The sequence below is a fragment of the Thamnophis elegans genome, chromosome Z (assembly GCF_009769535.1).
Source record: "Thamnophis elegans isolate rThaEle1 chromosome Z, rThaEle1.pri, whole genome shotgun sequence".
Classification (NCBI taxonomy): domain Eukaryota; kingdom Metazoa; phylum Chordata; class Lepidosauria; order Squamata; family Colubridae; genus Thamnophis; species Thamnophis elegans.
This window is the reverse complement of record NC_045558.1, coordinates 35,160,180-35,187,887: the sequence shown is the minus strand read 5'-3', so window position 1 is coordinate 35,187,887 and position 27,708 is coordinate 35,160,180. Positions and strand designations below refer to the sequence as shown.

At 37.1% G+C, this 27,708-nt stretch overlaps 1 protein-coding gene across 1 annotated transcript in view; it reads left to right on the top strand.

Annotated features, from left to right (window-relative positions):
* THSD7A (thrombospondin type 1 domain containing 7A) overlaps positions 1–27,708 on the top strand; it is a 219,133-nt gene that overhangs the window by 81,023 nt on the left and 110,402 nt on the right. Inside the window, exons 2-7 of the mRNA XM_032238272.1 lie at positions 1,881–2,712; positions 15,318–15,566; positions 20,304–20,485; positions 22,448–22,516; positions 23,639–23,794; positions 26,413–26,616. Coding sequence (XP_032094163.1) covers positions 1,881–2,712; positions 15,318–15,566; positions 20,304–20,485; positions 22,448–22,516; positions 23,639–23,794; positions 26,413–26,616 — 1,692 coding nt within the window. The remainder of the gene's footprint in view (positions 1–1,880; positions 2,713–15,317; positions 15,567–20,303; positions 20,486–22,447; positions 22,517–23,638; positions 23,795–26,412; positions 26,617–27,708) is intronic.

Genomic DNA, 27,708 nt, shown 5'->3' with positions numbered 1-27,708 from the left:
CATTATCATTTCTTACCACTATACTACTTCTCTTCTCTTAAATTCTAATTCCTCCTGTGGCTTCTCTGTTCCTTTTACTAATTCATTTTTACAATCTCCTGCTCAGCCACACCTTTAAAGACTTGGTTATAAAATACTCTATCAAAATCTCATCTAGCCTCAAAGCATGCTGCATTTGTAGTATGTTTTATGGACCTCTTAAACCTATAATAAGCCTGAGATGCCATCAGAGCCATTGCTAAAACTATTTATCACCTTTTGCAGCTCGACTTTGGAAAGTATATTTTCTTTCTTGCTGTTAGGCCTTTCAACATGGCATAATGATGTCAGTGTATTTGTTTACCGAGATTCAGTTAGTGGGCTGGCATGTTTTAATCCACTGACAACTGTTTGATATGCTGAACTCTCTTTTAAATATGGGTTGGGTTCTGTGAACATTTTGATGCACAAAGGCTAGAGCTTGTCATCTGGAGGAGACTGGCAGCAGTTCCATCTGTTAATGAAGACTTGGTTACAATGTGTACAAAATATGTAAAAATATGCTAAGACAGAGGCTTGTAGCATGAATGGTTTTGTAGTTCAGTTATTTTTCTCATAAATTTGTGTAGTGCTGTTCAGTAATATTCTGTAGGAAATCATTCTTTCTCCTGTGACTTTATACATAAATATGCACAAAGTGGAATATACAGTGTGACAATCATGCTCAGTTTGAGATAAATTAGGGTAATTTCCCTGAAATGAATTTATAACAATGCATCCATTGATTTTGCTGAGTATCTAGCTAAATATTGGAAACTTTAATTCTAGTTTAATCTGCACCATTTTTTTTCTTCAGTAGCTGACTACATGCTTTTAAATCTCTGCCAACCAACATGGTAACTGAATTTTTTTTTGTAATATCTGTATTCCAGGTTTGCCTTAAAATATGCACCAGTTATGTGTTAATGTTGAAGATAAATGTATACTTGCTGTAGCTCAGTTGCAAAAGATCACTAGATAGAATTCACTAACTTCCAAAAAAATAATAATGATCACAACAGTAATAGCTAAAAATCTCATGCAATTCTTGAAATTTATAAAATCTCTATGTTCTTGCATAAGAACTCAACAAATTTAGGTGATATCATACAATGCACGATAAAACCTTGGCTGAGTGTGTGTCTTTTATTTGTGTACACATATGTAAATGCAGGGGATGCGGTGGCTCAAGTGGACACGGTGGCTCAGCAGCTAAGATGCTGAGCTTGTTGATCAGAAAGGTCAGCAGTTCGGCAGTTTGAATCCCTATCGCTGCATAACAGAGTGAGCTCCCATTATTTGTCCCAGCTTCTGCCAACCTAGCAGTTCAAAAGCATGTAAAAATGCAAGTAGAAAAATAGGGACCACCTTTGGTGGGAAGGTAACAGCATTCTGTGCATGGTGATTACATGACCACGGAGACATCTTCAGACAGCACTGGCTCTTTGGCTTTGAAACGGAGATGAGCACTGCCCCCTAGAGTCGGGAGTGACTAGCACATATGTACGAGGGGAACCTTTACCTTTACTATGTAAAATCATTTATATTTATTTGATCATACAGAAAATCATTATTGATTCCCATCATTAGAGAAGATTGATTCCTAAAATACATCATTCATTCAACTTGAAAGGAAAATAACCAGTTAAACACTTTCTTAATATATAGAAAGGGGGGGGAAAACCAGATGGCGCAAACTACATTCATTTAATAATTTTTTCACTGTACAACATGACATGCAAGTAACCTTAAGTAACATGCAGATTTAGGAAATGTTATTCTTTTAACTCAGCTTGATTTTTCTAGGTCTCAGTTATTGGGTATAAGTTGTCAGTCACCCTTTCTTCTTCCATTTTTTCTAGGTCCATGGGGCAGGTGTATGGGAGATGAATGTGGCCCAGGAGGTACCCAGACTCGAGCTATATGGTGTGCTCATGTGGAAGGATGGACTACCCTCTTCACAAATTGCAAGCAGGCAGAGAGGCCTGACAACCAACAGAATTGCTTCAGAGTTTGTGACTGGCACAAGGAACTGTATGACTGGCAGCTGGGCAGCTGGAACCAGTGTCAGCCCATCCTTTCAAAAAGCATTGAAAAAACAACAGTATGTGTGAATGGGGAAGAAGGAATTCAGAGGAGAGATATTATTTGTGTCCACAAATCAAACGGTGTGATAGTTGAGGACGCCATATGTGAATACTTTGAGCCAAAGCCTCAGCTAGAACAGGGATGTCTCATCCCTTGCCCGCAGGTCTGCATTGTATCTGACTTCTCAGCATGGACAGAGTGTTCTAAGAGTTGCGGCAAAGGGCTGTCCTACCGTTTTCGCCATATTATAGCTCCCCCTCGTTATGGGGGCTCTGACTGCCCCAACCTGACAGAGTTTCAGGTTTGTAGCTCAGCCCTCTGTGCCACTGAAGAAAATCTATATAGTCTGAGTGTTGGGTCCTGGAGTACCTGTTCAATTCCTCACTTGCGGCATGTCAGGCAGGCAAGGAAACGTGGGAAGAACAAAGAAAAGGAGAAAGAAAGGGAGAAAAACATTCGGGATCCAGAAACCCGGGAATTAATTAAGAAGAAGAGGACTCATAACAGGCAGAACAGACAGGAGAATAAATATTGGGACATACAAATCGGATATCAGACCCGGCAGGTGATGTGCACACACCGAAATGGAAAGACGGTTGCTTTAAGGTAATCCTTTTTTATTGGTTTTTTTAATTGCATCTTTTTTTTCCTCAGCTTAATTCACTGTTTCATCTATGTTCATCCTTGTTACTCAGGTTAAAAGTTAGAATTGCCGAAATCATCTAATGCTGCTTCTACTGAATGCGGTATTATATGAATATTTACACAACAAGAATTTAGGCTGCCCTAACTTTGTAGAATACACTGATAAAAACAAACTATAACCAGAAATAAGATGCCAAACAATTCAGTAAAATTACTGACAGTGGGACATTCTTTTCTACCTAATGCCTGGGGGAAAAACAGGTTTTCAAGGCCTACAGTATTTAAAGGATAGTGAATTGGGGAAACCATTTCAAAAGGCAGGAACCATGAACGAGAAGCCATGCCACCTGAGTCCCATCAGAAAATACTGCTTTAAAAAATGATACCTGGACAATGCCAGATTGGTAGAGATCATGGGAGAAAGGCAATCCATCAGATAAGCTAGGCTGTATGCTATGAAGGCCCTTAAAAGTCACTACTGGAATCCATTAAATGCACCCATTGAAAGCTTGGTGGTAACTAATGCAATCATGCAACAGATGTTTTACATGGGTGTACTTAGGTGTGGATCAGCTGCAACATCTGAGTGGTCTTTTGAGATAGCCTGTGTAACTGTATAGCACATTGAAATAGTCTATATCTGAACTGGTTAAAGCATGAATCACTGTGAAAAGGGATTCCTATTCCTATTGCAGGAAAGTTAAGAGAACAATTAACACATCAGACAAATCTGGGCAAAGACACATTTTCCACAGCTGCCAACTACTACTACAGCAGGAACTGTAAATCCAGGACAATTCCTATATTATGCACCACTTCTATCTTGAGGAGTGCTGTACTATTCAAAGTTTAAAATTGAAAGTACTGGGAAAATCCAAAACATTTGGCAGGATTGAGCTGAAGTCTGCTTTTTTTTCCAATAAAACCCCAACAGCATGGGGCAAGTCCTTGACTCATCTCAGATTGAAACATACACCTGGGTATCAGCAGCATTTTGATTATACTTGATTGCATGTTCATAAATTATTTAACCCAATAGCTTTATGCAGATGTTAAGCAGTAGGGGCAGGTTAATAATCTTTAGGCACTGGGACAGTGTCTCTGTGTCTGGAGTTAAGATATATGAATCTCTCAACAGAATAGGAAAAAAGAGCCAAAAAAGGAGCTATTAACATCCTTTATAAACAAAGTGACAACTACAAAAATCAAGTCTGTATTCTTTAAGAATTAAATGAGCATGCTTCTAACTTTTCTACTATTAAATATATTAATGGGATTTGGTTTTGTTGCTGATCTGAGTATATAAAAGAAATTACCATTTCTTTTTAAGTGGGTATTTCAGTTAAATTCAATTACCAATTAAAATACTGTGTTCTTGTGAAATGAGGAACCCAATTATCTGAGAAAGATTTTTATGTGTCAACTTGTTCATATGAAGGCATCAAGAATTTTATTTGAAGGCTTTTTTCCCCCTGTAAAGTTTATTCATCAACCTTGAATAGTAACCCACAGCTGAATTTGTAATTAAGAATATTGAGAATCATACCTTCATATTTCAATCCTATTATTCCCAACATGTAACTCAGCATCCATTAGCATATTAACAGAGTACATCCTTCCTTGGTATTAATTTTCTCTATTTCATATTTCTTTGAATTAATTTAACTTCCACTGTGCATCACTGCAAAGTATTTTAAAAGTAGTAATTAAACTATTTCTTTTGTTGCAAATGCATAATATAGTGTTTCTTCTTACTAAGTTCTATGATTCTAAAAAACCTTTATAGTAATAAAGATAGGAAACAGTGAAAATAAATAATGCATTGTTATCTGTTATGAGAGTTGTCATTAAGGGAATGCAAATACTTTATAGGGTTCAAATCAGACTTCTGTAACCTGAGTAGAGTGTAAGAGAATTCCAGGAACTGAACTTATTCTCTCCCTCCCTCCCCCACCCCTCTCTCTCCTTCCTGATGTTTTTATTGCTGCTGACTATAATGTTGGCCATTAAGTGCATTGGCTATTAAGTGAGATGCCCACATGACTGCTTCACTCAATAACTGAAATCCTGGCTGTCTCAGTTGCAGTTGATCATGTGGGTCATTAAGCAGCATGTGCGATGGAGTCCCTGGAGGCTTCAGTCTCTCATTGGCCCACCAGACTCAGGGAACCCTGGCTGGGTTACAGGGTGCACCAACACCCACAACATCCAGCATCAATTGGCTTCAGAACCCCGCATTGCATATACATTGCTCCACTTACCTTTTACACACAGCCAATGCAAGGCATGGCCTTCTTATAGAGACCACCTTGTACCATTCTGCAAGTGGGCAACATTCTTTGGAGGCTTCCCAGGCATGGTGGAATGGAGAGCATCAACTTAAGATACATTTCTGAACTCCACAGAAAGAGTTCAGCTTCCGTTCATGCATGGAAAGAAATGGCTTTGTTGAGGGGCAAAAAGAAAGCTTATATCATGAAGATCAAAGCTCCTTTTCAGCATTCCACCAGAGCAGCTTCCTTTAATGCATGTAGGAGAACTGAAATCATTCCACAGGGTGTAAAAACAAAGCTTAAGTCATGAAGACCTAATCATTGTTCCTGCCCTTTGCACAAGGATGTGAATTTTCCTCTGTGGAAGGAAACTCTTCTTGTGGGGTGCTGAAAGGGATCTTAGATCTTCATGAGCTTCATTTCTGCACCTTTTGTGAGGCCACCGTAACTACAAATTGTTGTTAAATAAATGATCATAAATAAAAGATTACCTGTATGGGCTGTTCACTATCCATTCCCAGCTCTTGATTGCTAAGATTTGGGCAAGGTATCATGCAACTGATGCTGCATGGACAGTTTTTATTGACATTGCCTAGTTTGGAAGCTAAGTAGAATCAGGCTTGGGTAGCATTTTGGGGAGAAACCATTAGAAAAGCCCAGTATAGTAGATTAAGCTTAAAAAGACCCCAGAGGATTGCAGCAGCAAACCAGTTTCATATTGCGGCCACGGAAACCATGTGTTTGTACATGTACCATGTTTTCCACAAAATATGACATGTCCTCATAATAAAGCCATGCCACATTTTTCTGGTGGGCAAAAATATAAGCCCCCCCCCACATATAAGCCCCCTGGACAATCTCCCACCTCCAACTAGGCAGAGTGCCGCTCACCAACTCAGCAGTATCCCGAAGGTGCCAAGCCGCATGAGTGCCTGTTTGCCAGCGCCTGGCTCCCGCGGCTTGGCGCTTTCCAAATGCCAGTGAATGGCGCTCTGCACAGCTGGAGAGGGGGGTTGCCCGAGCGGCTGTTCCGCTCTCACTCACCCGCCTCCCAGCTCACGATGCATGGCCTACACTCTGCTGGCAGCTGGTCCACAACCATAGAGCGTGCACGCAGAGCGGCCACTGCCAAAAGACTTGGTTTGGAAGGCGCGGAAAAAGCCAGGCTGAGATGGCGGTGGCGGCAACAGAGGTGCCCTGGCTCTGTAATGAGATCTGAGCCATGCATCATGAGCTGGAAGGCGGGTGAGCAAGAGTGGAACAGCTGCTCATGCAATCCCCCTCTCCAGCCATGCAGAGCGCCATTCGCTAGCATTTGGAAGGCGCCAAGCCACAGGAGCCGGGCGGCGGCAAACAGGCGCTCTCGCAGCTTGATGATATCCCTAGGTCAGTGAATGGCGCTGTGCCCAGCTGCAAAGGGGGTTTGCCAGGTGGCTGCTCGGGAGCATGGTGCTTTATGGCTGTTGTATTGCACTGCTGTGACAGCGCAACACAGCCATTCGCCCATGAGGCTGTGCTGGGTTCTTTGGGAGCCTGCTCGCAAGAGAGCAGCTACCCGGCAACTCCAAAACAATAAGCCCTCCCCCCCCATAATAAAGCCCAAGCCATATTTTGTAGGTAAAAAGAAAATAAGACCCTGTCATATTTTTGGGGTAACACGGTAGTCAGAAGGATTTTTGTTCAGCTTCAGGAAACCTATTCAGCCTTATTAGGTATACCATACATAAGGTAATCTAATTCTACTTTAGTGTAAAACTACATTAATAGAATCTTGCAAGTCTTGCATTTCTCCTTCCATCAGTTTTGCAGCCCAATAATTTGAGCTGCTTGCTTTGCCCACTTTGCAATTGTGGGCTATGCTGTCTCTTATCAGATTGTTCTCTAGGTAGCAGCTCTTTGCAAGGTATTCCATTGTCCTTTCCACATCCCATTACAACCTTTTTTTGCCATTAGATAAATATGTAGAAGAACCATTATCCCCCAGGTGCTACAAATCTCAGCATTCCACACCTGAACTTCTTCAACAACCCTGGAGTTGGAAACTTCATTTCAGCAAATATGAGGGTTTCCCTTGCCTGACCTATTTTATGGTTTAAGCTTCATTGATTTAAATAGGTCAGTGCAAAATGTGAATAGGGTTGGAACATGACTGTAATCTGCTCATGAATATGATCATAACTTTCATCTCTTGTAGACAAGATAATCGATCTCAGGAAACAGTCAGGGGACTCGAGAGAGCTTCTGCCAGTTAGAATAGATAATACTGGTGAAGGTGAACTAATAGCTAATCATTGCAAAAAGCAGTTTGATTCATCCATTTCTGAAGATGAAGCAACATTGTCAGAACTAAGTGTCAAAGAAATTATATTCACAGCTTAAAGTAATTCTTCTTGACTTAGTATGCTTTATGCATTTGATAAGCCCTGGTTTAAGGACTATATTAACCCAATCAAGACATAGCTCATCCCCACTCAAAGTTTATATCAAAGAAATTACAGTGTGAAGACCAAAAGCTATTTTTATTCCCATTTTTAAAGTTGGATGTGAGGAAAGAGCTTGGTCACTATATTGTGTCTTATATTAGCACAGCAAAATATCTGCAAAAATTCATGCAATAAGATTGTTTGGCTGCATGGCAGGGTTATCCCCATAATCTCTCATACATGTTCATGTACCTTCTGAAGATTTATATAGTCTCTGAGAATGTACACATTTTCTGCTGCAACATTTTTATTTTCACCATGTTTTAAATATACGTATCTTGGGACTAAGGGCCTCTTTATAGTGCCCATGTGTGCTCCTGATAATGGACCCATTTAGGAACTCTTCTGCTAAAATTGTGGCTCAGCTGCAACATAACAAGAAACTATAAAGATGAAGCTGCAAGGTAGACAGTTTTATATTGACAAGAACTCTTTTTCTATCTCACCTCCCAACACATTGGTCCCTCTCTACTTTGCGGAAGTCAATATAACATAGTGACTTTTCCACTATGCTTTTGAGCAGTTTTCCTCTTCTCTCCAGCTTGGAAAATAACTGCAGTGAGGCAGTAGAAGGATGGGAGCAGAACATGATGCTGTTTGGATGCTCTTTCACCTGGAGGTGGTGCTAGTTCACTGGTAGACTACTTGGTCATTGAGCAATGGCAGCTGGGAGATACTTGCAGTATGGTATAGGATGTGTGGAAACGCTTTTGGGGGTTAATAGGGCGAAATAAGTTGCTATGCAGAAGCATATTAAGATTAAAAACTGAGTAATTAAGTCATTTAATAGCACTGATTATAAATCTGATTACAGTCAGATTTGTGATAGATAAAAGATGTGAAATCAGGGTTTTGTGAGACAGGCATGATTTTTAGCCACTGCACTAAACTCATATAATTTTTTGCTCCTCTCTTTCTTTGGCCAGTCTTTGAAAAATACTTGGCTTGAGAAACCTATCTCTGCTTTCTGATCTTTATATGGTCAAAGTGGGACTTATATCTAAAGTTAGCAGATTGTTTCCCCAAAATATTAAGTCTGTACAATATGTATACAATTGTGATGAATTCTATGTAAATTCTACTTAACATAATTTTTTTAAAGAGTATTTTAAAAATAATAATGAAACTACTGTTAGAGAGTTATAAATAATACAAAAAGTATTTTAGGGAGGTATAAATAATTCAGAAAACTAAATAGATGTACAAATGAAGGCAAATATATGCAACCCAAGATAACATTTCAGGATCCAATCTCAGTCAATCACCAGGACTAGAGGTTTAGTCTTCCAACCTTTTGGACTCTTACTGGATTGTTGGTTGAACAGAAAAAAAATAACCAGGGAAACAATTGAAACCTGGGAAACAAGGTCCTTGTCTGTCAACAGGAGTACTGATTTACCACCAGCTTACCAGGTAAATATGAGTCGAGGAAACTATAACCAATGACTTAATAGCTGGTCATCAATATTCCAATTAACAACTAAAAAGCCACACACAGTCTCATAAATACTATGCATAGAATAGCTCAGTGCATACATAGAGAGGTTTCCAGAGAAGGGACTCCCATACGAGTCCAAAAGCTTGGAAGACTAAATCTCTAGTCCCGGTGATAGACTGAGATTGGATAATTAATAAACAAACAAACAAGTAAACAAACAAATAAATAAATAAATTCTTGAATTTCCACATTTTACCATAATCTGACTCTCTCAGCTTTTGTAATACAAAATCAATCCCTGCTTTATGTAAAGATAATATTGTATAACTAATTAAATGTACCATTTCTGATAAATCTTATATATTTAACCTGGAACTATTTTGTTCTTTGCATGTAGGAGTGTTTTTTTCTTTCCTTTCAATTTGAAGTGGAAAGAACAACTCAGCATTCAATTGTTTTTTTTTCTATGTATACCCAGAGATTATATTGGCAGCATTCCCCTACTGAATTTAGTTACATTATTCACTCCAGAACAATGGAAGAATCAGTCTGTAATCAAAAGGGAAATCAAGTAGAGAAAAACAAATGTTAACACTTTTAGCAAACAAGGAATAAAAGAGAGGAATAGTATGGAACTGCCAAAGTACAATAATAACAATAAACTCAAGAATAAATAGGCAGTTATTGAGGGGGGGAATGGCAAGGGAGTACCAGATAGGGAAATATCTGTTTGAAACCTAATATTTATGTTGTTCAAGTTGTTGTTGGTGCTTCAAGTGTGCCTTTCTATGAACTCTACCCAGAAATTCTTATAAACAACAGCAGCTATTTAGAAGAAATTGAGTTAACAAGGTACAGAAAGCTCTTTTTATGTACTTACATACTTTTACATCAGAATGAGGTGGAGCCTGCATTCCTACAGGTTTCTTCCAACAGAATGTGCTGTGAAACCAGCCATAGAATTAACTCACTGTGCAAAGTTGCAAGAGATAGATGAAGGCATTCTAATTTGCTTTATCATCAGATATTAATGCTGATAGCAAAACTAAATGGAAAGGAGTGTCAGGCCAACCATTTAAAAAGTGAGCATTTGGAACAGTGGTGGGATTCAAAATTTTTTACTACTGGTTCTGTGGGCGTGGCTTTGTGAGCATGGCAGGGGAAGGATACTGCAAAATCCCCATTCCCTTCCCACTCTCAAAATTTCCACTACCGGTTCGCCAGAACCTGTCAGAACTGGCTGAATACCACCTCTGATTTGGAAGTAAATAGTTTAGTTCTGACCCTGTGCAGGGGTATTCAAAAGCCCCTAGTATTCATCATCACCCAAAGCACTGAACCAGAGGCATATGCAAAGTTGGAGAAGAGCAAGTGAGGGAAACTGCATCATGATATTGCACCACAAACCTTCATATTTTTATAAATGCATCAAGATGACCTCAGTGATGGAGCTTATGTTACAACTGCATGATTTTATTTTTATCATGAGACGTGAGATCCTGTCATTTCATTAGACCAGGGATGGCAAACTGGCAGCCCACGGGCCATATGAGTCATGCACAGGCCATGCCCACCCCAACTCCACAAATGGGAAAAATGACATGAAACATCATGTATGGCAATGTGACCTGGTGCATTAGACTGTACAACTTAATTTGAGAAACATTTTTAACGGTTTCCCCATCTATAGTTTTTCTTTTCTTTTTATGGATGATGACCTGCCTTTTCTTCCCTATACGGCAGTGTATTATTTTTTAGATGATGATGATGATGATGATGATGATAAAAAATAGAATGGCTAATTATATTGAAATGGGGTATTTTGATGGACATATGGCTAATATTTTATGTTTTAATTTTGCATGTATATCTATTTTCTACCACCATCTGCACAAAGTTATCTAAATTTATAACTAAAAATTAAACTATGTAGATACTAAAATAGAGTTTACTTTATTAAATTAAGCATTTTCACCAGAGAAGCTCAGACTTTAGGCAGTGGGAATCTTTTGTTTTACATAATTAGATTAAGTTATCAATTTACAATATATTATAATGTAGATTAATAATTTATTGCACATTATATTGTATGTTTGTAATATGTTCCTTAAAATATTATCTAATAATTAGACAATGGTGGTGGAGATTTCCTGAACAATTATCACTCTCCACAAATACAGTCTTATGTTAAAAATGAAGTTAGGTGCTCCACTAAAGCAGACTGGAAACTAATTTATGCACCTTACATCTTAGTAGGGTGTTTAGAATCAATTTATGAAACTAGCACTTAGCAACCAGCACATTATGAAATAATCTATGTCTCATGCTGTGCATTGCATTCTCCTGTATAATATTTCTCTACCTATGTGAAGCCTTGCTGCATTGGTTTCTTGAATATTCTTCCCTAAAGCAGACCTGGCAACAAAAATAATGCCACCATTTTTCTGTATAATGCCAATTCCAGAGACAATTTGAGAGCATACTGAACCTAATAAAACGGTAGATAAGGGATTTACAGTAGTATCCTGCATAGAGTGAGGTACAGGAGTGAAATGCTACTGGTTCGGACCAGTTCACTCAAACCGGTAGTAAAAATGCTACCCATTTGCCCAAACTGGTAGTAAAAAAAATGCTACCAGTTCAGGCAAACCAGCTTTTCCGACAATCAGCTTTTCCTGCTTTCTAACTAGTCTAAATCGCGTGGCACAGTGGATTCCCCCCTCGCTGTTCAATACCTTTGCAGGAGCGCTTTGCGCATGCGTGGAAGGTCTTGTGCATGCGTGGAGACAAGTTTATTTACAAAGATTCATCACTTCTTGTTTTGATTGAGATTCAATCCTCTATAAATAGTCATAAAAATCCTATATTTTCTTGTTTCTTGATTGAAAACTAAACGTTTGTAGTGGCTATTTTCAAACATCCAACACTTCATCTGATTTCTTTTAAATTAAAACAATTGTTAAAACAAGAGTGGTTAAAGTTGTCTTGGATTCCCTAGTGCAGTGATGGTGAACCTTTTTGGCACAGAGTGCCCAAACCGGAATGTGTGTGTGCATGAGCATGCATGCGCACACATGCATCCTGGAGCCCCAGAAACATGAAGACTAGCTGGCCAGTACTCATGTGCATGCCAGCCACATGGTCTTCGGTTTCCGGTGCTGATCTTCACACTGGAAACCCAAAGCCTAGATGGCCAGTGCCCACCAGAAACCAGAAGAGCAGCTGGCGATGGCATGCGTGCCCAACAAGTGCCCAACTTGTATGCAACAAGTTCACCATCACGGTCTTACTCTAATTATTACATAAGAGTGTAAAGAGTACAGAAAGGAAAGCTTGATGATGTGTATGTAGTACATTGGGATAATTGAAATAGGTTCCAAGAATTATTGTCTATAGCTGTATTTGTTTATATAGACTTCAACTCCTGGTGATGGCATACATAGAATTTTCTTGATAACTGTGCTGAAGTGGCTTGTTATTGCTGTCTTTTGGATGTTTTTTTTTCTCACTTTCCAGGCTGACCTATAACTTTGGTATTTCTAAGGGATCCAAGTATAGACAAAGTGATCAAGCTGCTGAGAGATATATTTATGAATATATATTTAGATCAAAAAGTGATGCTTGCAAAGTTTGTCATTATATAAGTAATTGAAATGCTGTTACTTAAATACATAGTTGTTATTAGTAGATTGATTGATTGGATTGTCTATGGAGATTCTCGGTCATCCAGGTCATGGTTGTCCCAAAGGTGTTTTTTTTTTTTTAAGGCAAATGGACTTCGGTTTTCCTTGAAGATGTTTTGCTTCTCATTCAAGAAGCTTTTTCAGTTCTGAATCTGAACTGAAGAAGCTTCTTGGATGAGAAGTAAAACATCTTCAAGGAAGAACAAAGCCTTTTGAAAAAAGCACTTTGGGATTGATTGGATTCCTAAGGAGGTCTTGCCAAGCAAAGGAGTGCTTTATTAGGATCTGAAACATGTACAGAAAGTGCACATATGGACTTCCATAAAGGATGTGGAAACTTTTTTTCCTACCTCCCTTAATACTTTTGTTTCTGGATTCATGTGGCTATTGTATTAGTCCAGAAAAATTGATTCTTTAAAAAGGCAGCATACCAGATTTTTTTTAAAAAAAATAACTTTCTTGACTTTGGAACAAATATAGAACTCTTTTAACTATTAGTAAGATTCCTTCTCTCTATTTAAATAACAGCAGTTCTGACTAATGCAGAATGATCTAAATCAATGAATGCTGCTACTTTTAACAAATGTGAACAGGTTCCTCAATCACTGTGATAATCTATCCTTTTGATTTCCTCTAACTACACACATACATACCTGTCATGTTGTTTCCTTTCAGGGCATGCAACATTATGCAGAACACAGAAAAGAAATGAGAAATAGTAAATCAAAGAGCATGAGATAAGAAAAAGAAAAAGGAGAATAAATAAATCTGGTTTACAACAACACAATTCACTCTTTGTGTCTTTGTAGCCTTACAAATCATCCTTGCTTCTATCACATCCATATACTGCAATATACATTGTTTTTTGTTCTTTAAACTTTTTTTCAGGATCTTATCAACTCCATCCAATCACTTATTTTCTCTTCATCTAGACCTATTTATTCTCTTTTCATTTAATTGTTTTGCAGTTGATTCTCATTCATTCTCTTTACATAACCCAACCACTTCAATGTACTTTTTTCATTCAGGTTACTCACTTTTGTTTTCAATCCACATTTATTTAGCAACTGTTTATGCTTGACACTTTCTTCCTTTATTTTACCATATATATTTCTTTTATGTTTTCATGGCATATACACCTTCCACTTCCATATATTAAAGTGCTCAATAGCTCTCCATTATATAAACACCCATCTTGCAACATAAAACATGCACTATATTTCAACAGAATATATTGAACATAATATATTCAGTATATGCATACTTTCCACTATTTTATTGGTGTTTGCATATCTCAAAATTTCTCAGTTTTCCTTCTTTGGCAAACAGTTTATCAGCAAACTTTTATTCATCTAGTTGCTCTAGTTTTTGCTATGTGCCATATAGCATTATTTTCTTTATGATGTCACTTGCACATTCAAGTTTCCACTTGCAGATGCCCATCATTGTATCATATCTTTCCCATTGTTTTGCAACATTCAATTATTGACATTTTTTCTCATCTATAACCTCTTACACCAAGATTCCAGCAATTATCCTTTTTTGTCATTCCCGTTAACTGCACTTCTGTGGCATTCTGTAACATAATTATTTCCCTCCTCTTTTCTTTTTTCTTTAGGTCCATTTTCTGTTAATTCTATTGGGGGATTGATTTATCTTCTAGTATATTTTCATTCATCATTTCCCTTTCTTCATTTTTTCCCATCTGTCTGTCTCTTTTTTTCTGTGTACATTTTTTCTCAAAGTTGAGCTTTGTCACATCCAAAAAATGTGTCCCACATTCAGAACTTCCTGTGACCCTTACTTCTTTCTAATTTTCATCATAAACAAGTTAACCAACCGTGCTATCAGATATATAGTCTTTTCTTTGACAAGGGAACATGTGAATAGATTTAAATTTAAACTTGAAATCTTATTTCAAACAGATGGCCACCCTTAGTCATATGTTTTTCATATTACCTCTTATATTGATGAGAGGGCCAACTAGTCACGTCATCTAGTAGAATTATCTTTTCCCTCAGAAATTTAAGAATTTTTCTTAAATAGCTTATTGTTTACTGGAATTTAAAATGTTACTGCAACCAGATCATAGATTTCTACTTTTCCATGCAGGCATTGCAAATTAGATAACACCAGTTTATGCTTTCTGATATATTTTAGTCAGAAGTGGTATTCAGCATGTTCTGACCAGTTCTGGAGAACCAATAGTGGAAATTTTGAGTAATTCGGAAAACCTGTAAATACCATCTCTGACTGGCCCCACCCCATCTATTCTCTGCCTCTCAAGTCCTAGCTGATCGGGAAGAAATGGGAATTTTCCAGTAACCTTCCCCTGGAGTGGGGTGGGAATGGAGATTTTTACAGTATCCTTCCCCTGCCACACCACGAAGCCACACCTACCAAACCACACCACACCCACCAAGCCATGCCCACACAACCAGTAGTAAAAATTTTTGAATCCCACCACTGATTTTAGTGGGTTTTTTTTTCATCAAAGTAATATACAACAATGATATGGAAGTTCCTTTATATTTTTGTGATTGACATTGAACGGAATTGGTTTTGTGAAGAAACCTATGTTTCTCTGAAGATATAGCTATTGTACTAACAATGCAAATTTGGTTAAGGGATATAATTAGGAATTTAATGAAGTAATCCATTTCTTAAACATTCTAATGTTCTTTTACAGTTTTTGTCAACAAGAAAAATTGCCAATTACATTCCAATCTTGTGTGATCACAAAGGAATGCCAGGTGTCAGAATGGTCTGAATGGAGTCCATGTTCCAAAACATGTTTTGATATGACATCCTCAAAAGGATATCGTACAAGAACACGGACAATCAAGCAATTTCCTATTGGCAGTGAAAGTGAGTGTCCAAACCTAGAAGAAACAGAGCAGTGTGTAACTCAAGGAGATGGAGTGACAGCTTGTATCACGTAAGTATCAATACATGTCAAGATTTTAACATTATACAACCTTGAGGCTCATGCTCTTCTGGCATTGTGAGCGCTTAAGTAAGTTAAGTGACAATTCCAAATCCACATTTCAGTTGAATAAATAATGGGAGGAGCCTATTAACATAGATATGCATGTACGGTATATTCTGCATAAACTTTTCCTTTAGTGTTGAGGGTTTTGTGATGCAAAAATGAATGGTGCTGTTATAGTTTAGTTTACTTTACAATACAATACAATACAATACAATACAATACAATGCAATAGCAGAGTTGGAAGGGACCTTGGAGGTCTTCTAGTCCAACCCCCTGCCTAGGAAGGAAACCCTATACTGTTCCAGACAAATGGCTATCCAACATCTTCTTAAAGACTTCCAGTGTTGGGGCATTCACAACTTCTGGAGGCAAACTGTTCCACTGAGTAATTGTTCTAACTGTCAGGAAATTTCTCCTCATTTCTAAGTTGCTTCTCTCCTTGATTAGTTTCCACCCATTGCTTCTTGTTCTACTCTCAGATGCCTTGGAGAATAGTTTGACTCCCTCTTCTTTGTGGCAACCCCTGAGATATTGGGGTCCCCTAGTCCTTCTTTACATTAAACTAGACATACCCAGTTCCTACAACCGTTCTTCATATGTTTTAGTCTCCAGTCCCCTAATCATCTTTGTTGCTCTTCTCTGCACTCTTTCTAGAGTCTCCACATTTTTTCTACATCGTGGCAACCAAAACTGAATGCAGTATTCCAAGTGTGGCCTTACCAAGGCATTATAAAGTGGCATTAACATTTCACGTGATCTTGAGTCTATCCCTCTGTTTATGTAGCCTAGAACTGTGTTGACTTTTTTGGCAACTGCTGCACACTGCTGGCTCATATTTAAATGGTTGTCCACTAGGACTCCAAGATCCCCGTGACAGTTACTACTTTTGAGGAAGATACCACCTATACTGTATCTGTGCATTTCATTTTTCTTGCCTAAATGTAGAATCTTACTCTTTTCACCATTGAATTTCATTTTATTAGATAGTGGCCAATGTTCAAGTTTGTCAAGATCCTTCTGTATCTTAAGCCTGTCTTCTGGAGTGTTGGCTATTCCTGCCAGCTTGGTGTCATTTGCAAATTTGATGAGTTCCCCATTTATTCCCTCACCCAACTCATTGATGAAGATGTTGAAGAATACTGAGCCTTAAACAGAGCCTTGGGGTACTCCACTGCATACTTCCCTCCACGTAGATGCTGTTCCATTGAGGACTATACGTTGAGTGCGGTTGGTCAGCCAGTTACAAATCCATCTGGTGGTGATGCTGTCCAACCCCCATTCTTCTACTCTACTAGTAGGTTATGGTCTACCTTATCAAATGCCTTACTGAAGTCCAAGTAAACTATATCGATGGCATTCCTCTGGTCCACTAATTTTGTCATTTTGTCAAAGAATGCAATAAGATTAGTCTGACATGATCTGTTTTTGACAAACCCATGTTGGCTTTTGGCTATTACTTTGTTTACTTCTAGGTGTTCGTAATTCATTGCTTGATTATCTTTTCCAGAATAATTCCAGGTATTGAGGTCAGGGTGATAGTTCTATAGTTTCCTGGATCTATTTTTTTTCCTTTTTTGAAGATAGGAACCACATCAGCTCTTTTCTGGCAGTTCCCCGGTGCTCCAGGATCTCTGAAAGATATAGTTTAGTGGTTCTGTGATCTCATCTGCCAGTTTCTTCAGAACCCTGGGGTGTAATCCATCCGGTCCTGGTGATTTGAACTCATCTAGGGTAGACAGGTGCTCACTTACCATTTTCTTCCCTATTTCAATTTGTGTTTCTAATCTGATTTTTGTGGTGCTGTTTTTGATAGGTTGGACGGTTTTATCCCTTTGTGTAAAGATAGATGCAAAACATGAGTTAAATAGTTCTGCTTTCTCCCTGTTGCTTGTCACCTTCTTGCCACTTTCTCCCAGCAATGGACCAATTTTTTCCTTAACCTTTTTCTTGTTTTTAACATTTTGGAAGAAGCTTTTTTGTTATTTTTTACTTTTGTGGCAAGCCTTTCTTCATTGTGAGCCTTACCTTTCCTTTCTTCATCTTTACAGGCTCGGGCTATTTGCTGATATTCTGCTTAGTTATGTCCCACTCTTTCCACTTTTTATACTTAACTTCTTTGTCTTTCAGTTTGTCAGAGAGTTCTTTATGCAGCCATGCTGATTTCTTTTGGGTATTGTGCTAGACTGAGCTTTTATAATCTCATTTTTCAATGAGTTGTTTTCCCCTTGAGGATTCTCATCCATGGAATTCTTCCCAAGCTCTCTCTAAATTTATTGAAATGAGCTCTCTTAAAATCCAAGACTTTAGTTTGACTTTGACTTTGTTCTACTACTTGTGTTTGCATAATGTTGAATTCCAATATTGCATGGTCACTTGCCCCCAGGGTTCCTATGGCTTCAACACCTTCTAACATTTATTGTCATTGCACCTGGTACAATGAAGTTAAATGCCATATTCTGTATACATTATAACTATTAAAATAAAAACACAAACATACATCCTTTACATTCTATATAATTGAAATTGAAAACCCAATATTGCACTATAACATAGAATTCAATATGGTTACTGCCCTGGGATAGAAGCTGTTTTTCAGCGTATGTTGTCTTGTTTTTATTATCTTGTAGCATCTGCCAGATGTTAATTGTTCAAAAAAATAGGGTGCTCAGAATGAGATGGATATTTAAAAATGTTTTAAACTTTCTTAAGACAGTGGGAGTTATAAAGCTCTTCCAAAGAGGTGAGAGGGCAACCAATGATCCTCTGGGAATGATTTTGACCCTTTGGAGTGCTGTCCTATCTGCCACTGTGCAATTGGCAAACCATACAAAGGTGCAGTAAGTTAGAATACTCTCTATGGCATAGCCACCAGCAGTTTTTCATTCAGTTATTGTTTCATGAGATATCTCAGGTAGTATAATCTCTGCTGGTCCCTTTATGCTGCAATGTGAGCGTCCCAGGTCAGGTCCTCTTTTATGATAACACCCAGAAACTTCCTTACTATAGCTTCCATAGTACCAGAATAATTTCGAGAAAAGTTTTGATTCAAGTACCTCTTGCAAGAAAATAATCTCCAGTTTACTTCCCTAATGTCTAATACAGAATATTGTCCACATATTTATAATATAGAATTTGCTTAGGGATAAAATTATCATTTTTGTCCCTTTGGACAATACTTGTATTGAATGAATATTGTATTCATTTTCCTCATGTGGCTTGAGGAAATGTTCCCTTGATATTTCCTTAAAGTATTCTTTGAGTAGAGTATTTTGTGGCGTTTCTTTCTCTTCACAAGGATGATTGAGATTTAACTTACTGGAAATGTTGTGCACTGGCGGATCGGAAGCTCACACGCTCTTGTCATTCATCAGCACTGCTGAGCTCAGTAGGTGCCTTCTGCAGAATTGGTTATCATCCTGACAAAGAAAAAATTGTAAATAGGTTACACACAGAGAAACATACATTTCAACAAAGAGAAATAGAAGATGCTTCCATATGTCTTTCAAAAAAAAGGAAGACATGCATAAATTGTAAAAACAAAAAACCTAGTACATAGTTCACTTATCAAAAAGGAAATGGAGGTTTAAAAATATTTTTCATTCAACTCTTAACATTTTCAGAGCATAGATATCTTGGATATTATTTTATATTTGGTACCATTCTTTAATTTCAAATTATGATTTCAGTTTGTACAGATCCAGAATGTTTTTCCTCCCGACCAGAAATTTGCAGTAGTAGTTGTAGATAATAATAATATTTTATTCTGTGAACAATTATCTAATTTGGCCTAAAACTCATAGTTTTAATATTTTCTTTGGCTTTATCCAGATCAAATACTATAATCTTATGGAAGGTCACTCATAATTATATCCTACTGTAATAAGTGAGCATCAGGAAATTTAGCAGAAAATTATAATACCGTTTGCACATAATTCCTATTTTAAATCACTGGGATTTTTCTTGACTCAGTTACTTAAGCCATTTCAATAGGATCTGCATTCAGTTTAAATAATTATTCACTTTTATTAATTTTATGTTCATTAATTATACTTTAACAACTTATAAACACAAATGACATTGAACAGGAATTGCTTGTCATGTTGCCAGTTTATGGAGGTCCCAAATTAATTCCCTAAAATATAAAGGTCTAAGCTGAAGTTGCCGTATTAATGGTTTTTTGCACAATTAAATGCACTGAAAGTATCTGAGGCCAAAATAATATCACAAGTCTACGGCTTCCAAATATGTTCAAGTCATTTCAATAGGATCTGAAATTTAATTAATCAGTGTCATTAATTTTACATAATGTTACAACCTGTTGTAACTAATTGAAAATTCAATTCTAGTAATTAAAACAAAGCTTGCACTTTGATTGGGTGTGTGGCTTCCATGCATGTGCATGGCTTGAAAACATCCCTAAATAGGATGGCATAGAGCTGGGGCAGGTGGGCAGACCAACCTATGATTTCCACTAGCGGTTCAGGTGAACGGGTCCAAATTGGCTGAATAACCTGGTTTTCTTCCATCTTCTTTCATTTTTTTCTTAAGAATAAGAAATAACTTTTGTGAAATCAGAAGAATGAGCCACTTAATTAGGTAACATTGGGAGTCATCTTTCTGGAAGAATTCTTCATGTTATTCCATTGTGCATTTATCTCCTTTTTCATTATTGTTGTTCTTTAGATATGGCTGGAGGACCACAGAATGGACAGAATGTCGCATTGACCCTTTACTTAGTCAACAGGATAAGCGAAGAGGAAATCAAACATCTCTTTGTGGGGGTGGGATTCAGACTCGGGAGATGTATTGTGTGCAAGCGAATGAAAATCTCCTCTCTTATTTAAATACACTCAAGGAAAAAAAAGGTATGAACATCTCATCATGGAAGCTAAATCTTCTAAAGTAGATTTTTTTATTCTTTTAAAACTATATTTTATTTCTGAAATATATTTTTGATCTTTGACATTCATGAAAACCTGTGGCATTATAGTTAATAATGTTAGCTATGAATCAGAAAAATTATGGTTCACGTATTTCATTTGCCTGCCACTAGGGGTGTCTATGTGGGATGCAGTGGCTCGATGGCTAAAAAACTGAGCTTGGCGATTGAAAGGTCGGCAGTTCAGTGGTTTGAATCCTAGTGCCACAAAACAGGGTGAGCTCCCATTACTTGTCCCAGCTTCTGCCAACCTAGCAGTTCGAAAGCATTTAAAAAATGTAAGTAGAAAAGTAGGGGCCACCTTTGGTGGGCAGGTAACAATGTTCCATGCACCTTCGGCATTTAGTCATGCCGGCCATAAGACCACGGAGTCGTCTTCAAAGGCTCTTTGGCTTTGAAATGACGATGAGCACTGCCCCCTAGAGTCGGGAGCAACTAGTACATATGTGTGTGGGAAATCTTTACCTTTAGGAGTGTCTTTTTTAACCACACCCTGCAGATATCCCTGGCTGTCATGAGTTCAAGAAGTAGGCTGGAGGAAAGTCATACTCTTTAACTACAATCTCTCTGCTCTTCTGTGCAGTGGTGGATTTTGCTTGGTTTCCCAAACTGAAAGACCTACCCAGGCATTCACCTAGATGTGTGACCGCTTGGGATTAGATACACAGATACACATACACAGATATGCACATAAATTGCAGAAACATATCATAACTGAGTAAATGATCCCCATTTAATTTTGTGAGGAATTACATAAGAATATATTCCAGGAAATTGTATTTGTAAAAAAAAGTCAGCCTCCCCAAGTTTGATATATTCAAATGTCATAGAATAATAACAACAGAAAATCCTAAAATTCATGGAGGATACAATCTTAATAATTAGGAGAAATATAGGCATGTGGAGTATGGTTTAAGTAGGAGGAAAAATCATATGGTATCATATTCTTTGTTTTTTCTATAACATTGTAAAATAATTTCTAAATCGCAAATTGTAATCAATACATGTGGTTTGCAGTTTAGAATAATCTAAAACACTCAGATTATATTAGACGCATTAGGTTGCATACATTTTTAAAAAAAATAATAATCTAGATACTATATTTCAGGAACAGAGAATTGATTTATTTTATTTTTATCTGAATCTTGCTTAGAAGCCCACAATCCAATCCATCTACATATAATTCAATATATAATGTACTTGGAAGAATACCTAGAAGACTAGGTAGCTAACTTTCGGTGTGATACAGTGATTTAGGTCAAAATACTATACTTTTTGCTTATAATTTCTATAAAAGGTAATGGGATGATATAGAATATTTGCAAACAAAACTACAACAACAACCAATCAAACCCTTCACTGGGAAAAATGTATTTCTGTTTCTAGGAATTTGTTTTTAACCTGAAAGACTGAATTTCCATAGTTTAAGACCTCTTTGTTTGCATCAGTTAGCATAAGATATATCTTCATTGGGCTGTAACAGGAAAAACAAAGCCTGTCTGGCCTTTAAATTCTGTGAAACAGAAAACCCTTTTAAATATAAGAAATCATTGACTGCTTATAGAAAGGAACCTTTTATTTCCTCAGAGATTCAACTAATAAAACGACAAACATTAAATTTATAAGTCTGCAGGGAGCAGGATGTTCTCATTAGGGCTAAATTATAATGGGATTCCTCTATATTTTATTAGAAGGGGGAAAGTGCCTAAATAAAATCTGGTCACAAAACAGTAAGTGTTGGGGTTTTGTTTTGTTTTGTTTTTTTGGTATCCTACTGTTCCACTGTGAATGCCACACCACAAGGATAAACTGTGGGTCAAATAATTTGAATCTAGAGCTATCCCCTTCTTTTCTGGTATTCATTGAGTCTTTGTCCACATTTTTTCAGAAAGTCAATCCCAGAGAACATCAAAAACTAGTGCTGCTCCACTTCTATCCATCACTTTTGAAATAACAGGTATGTCATTCACGTTGAGGTTCCAATCAAATATCTTGTAGGGGTCATTTTTCTATAGATGAATAGACAGTGGGGCTATAATTACAGACCTATCAAAGAATTTATCTGCATCTGGGTTAGGGTTTCTATGCATCTGGACTACTTGGGCTTTCAGTTTAAAGAGTTTGTATTATGAATACAAATATTAAAAGTGTATGCAATTATACTTCAGCATTGATGATCCAATATGCACAGATTAGGAATTTTAGTAGTAAAAATTAAGTACACTACTAGAAGGCTGTTATAAAAAGCATAAGAATGGAAAGTTGCTGCTACGCATGTAATTCTTTAGTGGCTTTTATTATTTTAGGTGTTAATTTTTTTAAGCATTTATTTAAAATAATTGAAGTAGTTTAACATACCTAGAGTGAAATAAGAACAGAAAATGTGAAATAAAAGACAGTAAAAACTGGAATATTACTAGTTGAAAAATGGTAAATATAATTATCTGGCTTCTTTTAGGTTTATGTGAACAATGACACAAAGGAAAAGTTTTAAAAAATACCTAAAGTATATTAGAACTGGAACATGATATATACAAAAGAGCATGTCATTTCAAAGGGCAATTCATCCTTTAGAGAAGAGTTGTCTTCATGTGGCTACCAAACAGCAATTTAGAAGCTAAAGAGTAGAGAGCAGCATTGATAAATTTGACTAGTCTCTTCCAGGCAACCAGTTCCTGAATTGTTTAGGAATCAGTCAATCAGTCATCTGGCTTGGTGGCAAAATAAAGAGATACTTTAACAAAAGTACATGTACAAGGTGAAATAATCCAAATAATATTCTGGAGGTGGCATTCTTCACAGGTTGCAGTTTCCAGATCCATGTCTCCTTAGAATGCCCACTGCCACAATCCACATTATTTTAAAACAATGGCACCACACCGTCTAGGTTTTCTAGACATTTCTGCTTTCCATAATGCTGAGTAAATTTAGTCTAGTAGAATTCATTGACTGTGTTTCAACTGGATAAGATCAAAGACAGAGGTTATTACTTTCTTGACTTTTTTGTTGTGTCCCCCCCCCCCCAAAAAAGCTGACCTTATATTTACAAACAAAACCCTTCATGTTTTGTCTTTTACAGCTTCTAAACCTGTGGATTGGAAACTGTGCACAGGCAATACTCCCAGCACTACCCAACTGTGCCACATCCCCTGTCCCATAGAGTGTGAGGTATCAGCTTGGTCAGCATGGGGACTGTGTACCTTTGAAAACTGTGAGGACCAGCAAGCCAAAAAGGGTAGGTAGATTTTCTGAGTGTTATTTTTGCTGGTTAAGGAAGATTAATGGATTCATAATTTCTTATGATTTCTTTTCTAGATCTTCTTACAATTCATGGTTTTTATAATTTCTCTTTCCATTTATTTTGATAGACTATATATCTCCATGACAGAGATGGGTTACTGCTGGTTCAGCTGAACAGTAGTGGAATTCAAGCCTGGGTTGCAGAACCGGCAGCAAGTAGGCTTGCTATGCCTCCAAACCGGTTCCCTCACCACCACTGGGCCATCACCATTACATTTTTTTAGTGATTGTGCATGCGTAGTTCACTGTAAATTGTTGTTTGCGCATGCGCAAACAACAATTTACATTGAATATCACACATCTGGTGTGCTCTGGGGTTGCAAACTGGTAATAAAACCAGCAGCAACCCACCCTGCTTCATGAGTTGTATTATACTTTACCCAAACAGTATTTTGATATTAGTCTACAAAGATCTTCCTGCTAATAAAGAAATGCCACATTCGGGAGTGTGGTGCAACTAATCCTGGTGAATTGTAACATAGAAAGGGTACAAATTCCTCGCTCTAAGCATTAATTACTTATGTTCCTCTCTAAAATGAGAGCTCGTTCTTTCTATTTTGGAAGAGGAAATTTAAAAATATCTAGACTTCCTATAATACCTTCCAAGGACAAAAGAACTGAGCCCTAATTGAGAAACATATAAGCAAGCAAATCTATATAAATATTTCATTAGTTGTTTTGTGACAGTTATTGTATAGGAATAAGAAGGAATATGGGTGGGAGATCTAGTCTTTCTATTACTCTTCCTCCAGAAAGATAAAACTCTTTTAAATTCTAATATTAGGAAGGTAAATCCGTGAATTTTTACATAGCAGTAGAGAGAGGTATTACACAATTGTCTTTGAGGTGCCCTCTTAGCTATTAGAAAATCTTTCTGCTCTCATTATTAGGTTTTTCTCTTTTTTTGCTTTCATTTGCTGCTGCTTGTAAACTATTATAATCTCTACAAATCCCTTTATATCCTCCTTCAGTATTTATCATTCTTAATCCTCTTTCTTTCTATTCTCTATCAGTGCTATATCTCTACATTTTCAGGTTTTCAAAATATTCTTCTCTTCCAAGTTGGCATTCTCTTCCTTCCCTTTTCCTCTTACTAACTTAAATGTTGGTTTTTATGCTTTTCATGCTCAGTTTATTCTTTTATCCTGAAACATATTTTCCCCTCAGAAAATCTAGTTTATTACTAAAACTCTAGTTGTTGTGATTTTTAATTGGGCTAAACAGAGCATAATAGGGCAACAGTTTTTGAACCAAAGTAGCTCAACTGGACTAATGTAAAAGAATATATCCAAAATTTAAGACACTTGAAGCCCAAAGTAATGAAATTTGAGAAAGTTGTGCTGTGTCAGTGCTACTGGTGGCTGCTGCTGCTGTTGTACTGCTGAGGTATTGCTGGAATCACATGATCTTCATTTTCAATGCCATTTGACAGTTTTTCAGCCAGGCTCACAATCCCTCACTTTCTCTACCAGTTTCAGTGTTGTATAACTGTGTGTAACTTTTCTAGTCCATGGTACTCTCCTTCACACTCACTGACCTGTGCTGCCTCCCCATGCATCTTCCCTGACCCACATAGTACTTCATATACACATACACCTTTCCTGGCCCATGCAACACCTCTTCACACAAGCAACTCAGGCACCCTGACAAACTCAAACAGCCACAGTGGCACAATGGTTAGAATGCAGTACTGCAGGCTATTTCTGCTGACCGCTGTCTGCCTGTAATTTAGCAGTTGAAATCTCACCAGGTTCAAGATTGACTCATCCTTCCATCCTTCCTAGGTCATTAAAATGAGGACCCAGATTGTTTTTTTGGGGTGTGTGTGTGATATGCTGACTCTATAAACCACTTAGAGAGGGCTGTAAAGCACTGTAAAGTGGTATATAAGTCTAAGTGCTTTTGCTATTCCACTGACCCCCACTCTATGTGCTATCCTTGACCAGAGCAGTACCTCTCAAACATCCATGCATCTGCCATGCATTCTTCTTTATTTGTACTATTCCCCATTTGCCATACTTGACCTGCATGGCACCTCTTAATACATCCCTGTGATTCCACACATACTTCTTACTCATGTTGTTCAAGTTACCTGAGCACTATTAATTGTATTCATGCTTGTTTTAGAATACATGGAAAATCCCTAAACTTTGATTATGTAATTGAAGTATCACAATTCAAATTCAGGAAGACAAAAGTAACAGATCTTCCATTAACCCTGATGCTCACTAGGTTATCAAATGGTATTGTCTCTTTTTTTTAGCTTTCTCCACAGGGCTGATGTGAGAATAAAAGTAGTGAAGCTATGGGGATTGTTTTACTGCTTGTCCCTTGGGCAATAATAAGTAAAATAGTGTCTTCTATGATTGATATATTATTGTGGTTTTGGGGGATAAACAATGACAAGTTTACCTCCCCAGTTGTATGTTATCATGCAGTTAGAAGAAATAGCTTACAATAGCTATTTGTAGCATATCGAGTTGTAGAATGGATTAAAAAAGTTTTTGTCATATATAAAACCAAAATAATTGTTTCTTATTTTGGAAACTTAAGGTTTTAAATTAAGAAAGCGTCGCATCAAAAATGAACCCACAGGAGGTACTGGCAACTGCCCTCATTTGGTTGAAGCGATCCCGTGTGAAGAGCCTTCTTGCTATGAATGGAAAATAGTGAGCCTGGATGAGTGTATTCCAGATAATGAGAAAGATTGTGGACCTGGTACACAAGTGCCTCAAGTAGTCTGTATAAGCAGTGATGGTAAGTTGTCTAATTAGTATCCTGAAGTTTGACATTCATTGATTAGAGTTCAAATCTATTGCATGATAACCATATACCATGCCTACATATAGTATCAGATAATTTTATTTTTATTTGGACATGATAGTCATCAGTTCATCATCTGAACAGAAAAAACATTGTGAATGAAATTGTCCCATGTGATTATTATAGAGTTACTAGGGGGATATAGAATTAGAATCGAAGGTCTGAAATGACAATTTGTTGAAGGAAACTTAAAACAAGTACTCAGTTCTGATGTACACCTCTGGACCATGGATATGTTGTTCTTCTATCTTCTTAATCTTCAATCAATAATTGTAAATTAGAAATTTGGTGTAATTTAGAAATGCATTGATTGTTCATGTTCTAAAATTTAACATTAATAGATTTTCTGTTTTCAAGAAATGAAAACTGGATAGACATTAATCTAAATCATGAACCAAATATGGATGATCACTATATCTTTTGCAGAAATGAAGCATTTATGCTGATGGTAGTTTGATGGTTGGCAGGAAGCAACTGATTTCTCTGAAATAGGATATGATGTGAGTTTTTCACTCACTTATCATAAATAATGTGCTTTTTATCTAAGGCCAGATTATACAAAGGTATCTGAATTTATTTCTTATCGTCTTTAATAGAAGGGACTTTAGAATCATGTGGAAAGAAAAAGAAATCTCAATTTCAAATTTTATTTAATTAAAATCTGTTTTAAAAAGCAAAATGGAAATTTTGTGTAAACATTTCTTTGATTTTATTATTAAAAATTCAATACATTTCAGTTGAAATCATATTTCAAGTAAAATTGTGTCTCTCTCTTCTAACATTAGCCACTGATAGTTGTAGTTATAATAGGATAGGAACATAAAATAATCATAATGCTTACATCCCACCTCTATTTTGAACACCTCACAGTGACATACATAATTCTCTTTTCTCTGCAAAGCAATCCTGTGAGGTGGGTTGGACTGAAGGAAATAATTTTCACCCATCCTTCCTGCCTAAGGCAGGACTAGAATTTCTAGGCACCTCAACTACTACACCAGGGGTTTGCAACCTTAAACAGAAAAA